General features: G+C 39.5%; 1 protein-coding gene across 1 annotated transcript in view; it reads left to right on the top strand.

Annotated features, from left to right (window-relative positions):
• Positions 1–4,999, top strand: part of LOC106012970 — a 10,071-nt gene extending 5,072 nt beyond the window's left edge. Inside the window, exons 3-5 of the mRNA XM_013087455.2 lie at positions 98–255; positions 2,707–2,897; positions 4,519–4,999. Coding sequence (XP_012942909.1) covers positions 98–255; positions 2,707–2,897; positions 4,519–4,629 — 460 coding nt within the window. The 3' untranslated portion in view covers positions 4,630–4,999. The remainder of the gene's footprint in view (positions 1–97; positions 256–2,706; positions 2,898–4,518) is intronic.
• Positions 5,000–6,877: the final 1,878 nt, after the last annotated feature.

The raw sequence follows: 6,877 nt of genomic DNA, 5'->3' as shown, positions 1-6,877 counted from the left end.
TATATATATATATACAAACAAACAAACAAACAAACAAACAAACACTCTCAAACATTTTTACACAAATCTCTAACGCATCGTCACCATCCTTTGGCAGGAGAGAGCGTCAGGAGGGCAGTAACTTTCTCCGTGGGGCTGTCCAGGGCCTGAATCAGGGACTGAGGAGGTTCAGGGAGTGGCAGGGAACTATGGCCGAGACACTGAACGGTGTGCTCACTCAGACCTTTGACAACATACCTTTTGAAGCTATTTCGGGTAAGATGGAAACAATTAAGTAGATATGGTAGAAATATTGAATAGATCTATTCGTTTGTTTGTTTTGTTTTGTACTCGTAATATGAAGATAAAGAAGTTTGGTTTAAAGTGGCAAGGGTCCAGGGCAAGCATACCTTTTGAGACTATTTCGGGTAAGATGGAAACAAATAGGTATCAGAACTGGTGTAAAAATTGGATTGTTTGTTTGTTTGTTTGTTAGATTGTTTTGTTAAAGTAATCAATAAAGATGAAGAAGTTTGGGGAAAAATGGTAGAGGTCCATGGCAAAGACACCCTACAGAGTGCTCACACAGATCTTTGACAGCGTACCTTTTGAGGCTATTTCGGGTAAGATGGAAACAAGAGGGTGGCAGAACTGGTGTAAAACTTGGATTTTTTGTTTGTTTGTTTGTTTGTTTGCATGTTTGTATGTTTGTTTGATTTTTTTGTTAAAGTGATCTATAAAGATGAAGAAGTTTGGGTAAAAGTGGCAGAGATCCATGGCCGAGACACTTAACAGTGTGTCACACAGACCTTTGACAGCATACCTTTTGAGGCTATTTCTGGTAAGATGGAAACAATGAAGTAGAAATGGTAGAAATATTGAATAGATCAATTTGTTTGTTTGTTTGATTTATTGTTTTGTTAAAGTGATCTATAAAGATGAAGAAGTTTGGGTAAAAATGGTAGAGGTCCATGACAGAGACACTACAGTGTGCTCAGCAGACCTTTTGAGACTATTCCTGGTAAGATGGAGAAATCTGGGTATAATTGAGTATAAAACTGGGTAGTCTGTTTGATTGTTTGTTTCTTTGTTTGTTGTCAGATGGGGTTTTTTTTTAGGTAATATGAAGATGAAGAAGTTTCGTTAAAAGTGGTAGACGTCCATGGCAAAGACACTCAACTGTGTGCTCACACAGACTTTTGACAGCGTACCTTTTGAGGCTATTTCGGGTAAGATGGAAACAATTATGTATCAGAATTGGGGTAAAAAGTGGATTGTTTGTTTGTTTGTTTGTTTGTTGTTTGATTGATTGTTTTGTTAAAGTGATTTATAAAGATGAAGAAGTTTGGGTAAAAGTTATAGAGGTTCATGGCAAAGCTACTCTACTGTGTGCTCAGGGAGACCTTGACAGCATACCTTTTGAGACTGTTTCAGATAAGATAGTAAAATTGGGTAAAAGTAAGTATAAAGATTGATTTTTTATTTTAAAGTGAGTTATAAAAAAGGAGACATTTGTATTAAACGTTAATTTTAAAGGTGGAGGAATTTGGGTCAAATTAAGTATGAAGGCTGGAGAGCTTTTGTTAAAGGAAAAGGTAAAGGTGAAGAAATATGAGTAAAAGTTAACTATAAAGATAGAAAAACTTTCGTTAAAGTAAACTACTAAGGTAGGGGGGACTTAAGTAAAATGTGGCACGGGTCCATGGCAGAGACGCTCAATTGTGTGCTCAGGGTAACTTTTGACAACATACCTCCTGAGGCTATTTCAGGTAAGATGGAAAACTTTGGATCAAATTAAGTATAAAAAGTGGAGAGATGACTATAAAGTGTGGAGAAATCTGAGTAAGTCAAAACTATTTTGTTTTAGTAGAGGTTTTACGGCGCTCGCAACTGTATTAGGTCATATGGGCGCCAAGGGGTGGATGTCAACAGATAAGTCCTTACAGGGAATCAGGCTTACTCTGTTCACCTCTCTAGCTTCAACAGCATAAAGTCTGCTTCGACTATCAATGCACCCCGGAAATAGCGGGTCACAAGAGTGTGTTAAAACATACAAAAGAAGTAGAGGAAAAATGACGATAGAAAGGATTAGAGAAAAAAGCAGCAGTTCCCTGTTGCAGTTCAGGCACAGTTATAAGCATGGCATTGATGAATCAGCCCATTTGCAATTACAATTCTACTGTGCATAAGAACATGGTTAATGTCCCCCTTTAGGAACGGTCTAAAGACACTTCAGTCAGTAGCACCGCCCGGGGGGAAGGTGTTAAAACTATCAGATGGAGAAAACTGGATAAAATTAGACTATGAACATGGGGCAGTTTTTGTTAAAGTAAAACAAAACGGTGTAGACATTTGGGTATAAACAGATTATGAAAATGGGGAAATTTGGATACAAAGTGATTGGTAAAAGCATTGGTTTCGTTGATTTAGGAAGTGGACCCAGGCTTTATGGGAAACAATATTCTAGCTGAGAGGCGGAATATACTCGATACACGTAACTTTCGTACTCTCAGATTGAATACTCATTTTCTTCATGCTGTAACTAGGGGTGGATTTGGTTGTTTTTGTCGTTGTTGTTGTTATTGCTGTTGTTTTTGTTGTTGTTGTTTTGGAGGGGAGGGGGCGGTGGGGGTTTTAAAATCTTTAAAAGGCTATGATATGGATGTGGAGGGGGGGGGAGGGATTCTAAAATGATTAATCTCAAAAGCGAACTTGTCTGTCGTTTAGATACCGCATTCCGCGCAGCTGAGTACTTCACCGACGTAGCCAGTCGGCGAGTGCCGAGGTCAATGTTCGTGGCCCTGCTCACAACGACCGCCGGCGGACCGGAAGACACACTCGCGGTCCTCAGGGGAGATGCGGAACTCGCTCAGCCAATCCTGAACCAGATCGCTGAAAACTACAGAAACGTCGTCTCGGTAATGCTGTGTTGTTGTGTAGCTACTGACAGTTGTGTGGATGTTTGGTTGTTTTGTTTGTTTGTATTTTTTGCTTTTCCTTTGTTTGAGTTTAGAGGTTCAGTAAGCGTTTCGCAGCACCTGCAACACAAGAAAGTTGTCAAGTGACGAAGAGTGCTAGTGTTACAAGAGAATAGCAAACATGAAAAAAGGAGGGGAGATAAGGACAAAAGATGCTTGAGAGGAAAAAAAGAAACAAGCTACACCAAGGCACCCACCAACTACCCACTATGTTTTGTTTGAGTAAAGAAAAGCAACTCGAAACAATATGGGTCATTTATTGCTGGGGAGGAGTAAGACAGACAGAAAGAAACAACCGAGAGAAAGTGAAAAAGTAGAACCTACAAGTAGCGCCGTCTACCTTCCTGTCTGGATGATTGAGGATTCGTCGTATATACACGAGGATTCACAATTAAGACGTTATGCTGAAGTCAAAAAAGAAGCCAACCAGCTGCGCACATCCACAACTGGATATCAATTTTTAAGGCTTATCCTTTTTTTAAAGTGGAATACTTTTTCTGCTAGAATTTGGCTCATTCGTCATAGCAGAAGCAACAAGTCCATATAAACATTATTTCTTCTGTTTTGTTTATCAAATCAGCAGATATATAAATTGGTCATTAAAACTTTACCTTCATTACATGTATCAACATCATCATCATCATCATCATTACAAACTTAACTTCATATCTACATAACCATTACCTACTTATCTTCCTACCGACAGAACTTCTTGTCCGTCTACCTACCGTGAGTGGTTGGCGGGTGCTCTGGAGTAGTTTTCTCCTTCTTTCCTACCAAACATCTGTCGTATTGATCTCTTTTCCTTCTTTCATGTGTTTGTTTCTTTCTTGTAACACCTCTGATCTTCGGAACTTAAATGGCCTTATTGTTTTGAAAGTGTCGTAAAACTTTCTAAACCTAAGCCGTCTACCTACATGTCTGCTTGCCTCTCTGCCTACCTTCTCGCATGCCCTCCAACCTACCTTCCGACGATCTACCTACAGGTCCTCCTTCCCACTTGCAGGGCCGTCTTCTTATCTACCTGTCCACCCATCTACCTGTCTGTACACCGTCTTGCCTTTTTGTCCGCCAACCGGCCTGTCCTATTACTTGCCTACAAGCTTTCTTCCTTACCTATCTGTTTTTCTGCTTATTATGTGCATTCTTGAATGCCTCCCTGCCTATCTGCCTACTTACTTGCCTATCTACCCAAATACCATCATTACTACTTACATACCTACTGACCTTCTCACCTACCTACCTACCTACCTACCTACCTACCTACCTACCTACCTACCTACCTACCTACCTACCTACCTACCTACCTAACTACCTAACTACCTACCTACTTACCTACCCACCTACCTACCTACCTACCTATCTATTTAACCGTCTGCCTGCCTCCATGCCCGCTGACCTACTGTCCTGCCTGTATGTCCTGCCCATCCATCCCCTTATCCAACCTCCGGCCCACCCATCCGCCGATCTATCGACCTATTCTACAACACCAAAGCTATCGCCTTTTTCTAATGATTTCCTATTCTCCTACCCCAATTTCGTTTCTTCTCTTACAACCTAGATGGCGGCCGAAGAGGCGGGGACGTTCTTGGACGTCGTTCTGGGGCCTGGAAGAGTAGCCCCTTCGACTGACGTCATGCCAACGGAGACCTCAGAAGAAAATCTCGTTTAGACATGGTCGCCGGAGCATTGATGAAGATAACAAAGATCTATCTTGTAACCGCTGTTTATTAGAACACCCCACAACGTCTTTTATGTTCAATTTTATTTACCCCCTTTTCTATGACTGTCGTTCCAGGATTTCATGCTACTCGGTCCAATTGTGAAATATCATATTACAATAGCTTATTTTTTAAAGTCTTTTTTGTTTTTTTGTTTAGCATGCCATTTACTGTGGAATTTTTCTTTTTTTAAGTATTCTTTTCATTTAAGTTACATACAAAAGAAGAATGCTATTTTCTGTTAAATTCAAGTGAATGTCCTCTCGGTTAAATATTTCGTGCATTAAACTGGCAAGGTTAAAGTGCCGAGAAGGAAGTATTTATCCCTAGTTGTCGACTCAATGTCCACTGAATATTTCCAGGTCATGATATGCCCCTGTGGCATGTTGTTGTTGTTGTTGTTGTTGTTGTTGTTGTCGTTGTTGTTGTTGTTGTTGTTGTTGTTGTGGTTGTTGTTGTCATTGTGTTTTATATGAGTTGAAATGATATTGTTCTACTTTGCTGGTGGTTGGAGGGTACCGCTGTTTGGTCCTACTTCTAGCTGTTGTTTCCCTCTGTCGTTCCTCTATGTCGGTTTTGCTTCTTCCAGCACTGAACGGTCGTTATCTTGCCGATGTGCGTCTCTTTACTCTAACAAAGAATGTTGCTCATCTTGTTGCTGAGGAGCGTCGATCGTGAGCTCTGTGAGAATTGTGCCTGCCTGTGATGCAAACCACTCCTGTTCGAGCACCTTAACTGGATGTATCTTAGTCTAAAGTCATCCTGGTTATTCCCGCCCATTGGTTTGATCGCTTTTTCAAAGAGAAAATAACTTTCCAAAAACAAAACAAAACAAGACTTTCCCCCTCCAGACCGTCCACCCCCCCTCCCACACACACACACACACACACACACACACACACACACACACACACACACACACACACACACACACACACATACACACACACGTGCGCGCTAGAAAAAAAACTACTACAAAAAAAATCATGCAAAAGAAACCCCCAGGCATAAATAGAGAGGCAGTCCCTATTGAAGCTACCAGTAATCAATTATGCATATCGATGCCGTCAAACTCTCACTTGTGACTCGATGTTGAATTTAAGCTGAACCTCCGAATCTAACGTAAGTCTACTTAAGTTTTAGCAAGGGTTTCACGACACTTGCAACTCAAACAGGTAACGTAATTGCCGAATATTTAAGATTTTACTGGAGAGTAACATACAATTAAATAGAATAAAAATTAAATAAAATAGAATTAAAAAGGAGCCTAGGTGATGACGATAGACATGTGATGCGGAAAAAGGAACAAACCACACCAGAGCACCTGCTAATCATCCACAACGCCCATCTCCAACAGGATCAACCTGAGTTCAAGTTCAGGAACCTCTCATTCTGGTTTCGATCCAGGGTCACCCGCAGATACCCACTGAGCCACTGGCTTTCACCCAACTTGACTGTATTAGAAAAGTCAACAGCAATAATAATAATGGTAACTACAACAACAACAACAACTACAACAACAATAATAATAATAATAATAATAATAATAATAATAATAATAATAATAATAATAATAATAATAATAATAATAATATTAATAATAATAATAATGATAATAATAATAACAACAACAACAATAATAACAACAGCAACAAACAAACAAACAAATCTTGATGACCATAATACTTGCGTCTATAAATCGCATGGAGCCACGATCCACAGCTTGCTCTATGCACTTTAAAATGCACAATGCTAAATTCCAGCAAACCCAAGAGCACTCAGAAAAATACGGCTGCTGGTTAAGCACCAATAAATATAGAACTACATCTCTAATTGGTTAGTTTATATTTTTATGTTTATTTATAAGTCAGTTTACGAATTTGCTGGATTGGTCAGTTTATACTCGAAATGTACGATATGTCAGTATATGAGTACAATGTATATATTGTGAGTAAATGTACGTATGGCTACTGTACATCAGTTGACGTATATGGACTGCAGTAAGTCAGATTACTTTTTTCGCGTTGCATGAGTCAATTTATGTATGGCTATCGAAATTCACTTTTTCGTCTTGAGTTAACCAATTTACAGGGATATATATGTTGCAAATTGAACTTATGTATGGCTACTGTAAGTAAGTTTTTCATGTAGCGTAAGTCGGAGTATGTACGGAATACTGTAAGCATTTTTTTTTCTGTA

This window comes from Aplysia californica, unplaced genomic scaffold (genome assembly GCF_000002075.1).
Source record: "Aplysia californica isolate F4 #8 unplaced genomic scaffold, AplCal3.0 scaffold00589, whole genome shotgun sequence".
NCBI lineage: Eukaryota > Metazoa > Mollusca > Gastropoda > Aplysiida > Aplysiidae > Aplysia > Aplysia californica.
This window is presented reverse-complemented; position numbering and strand designations above follow the sequence as displayed.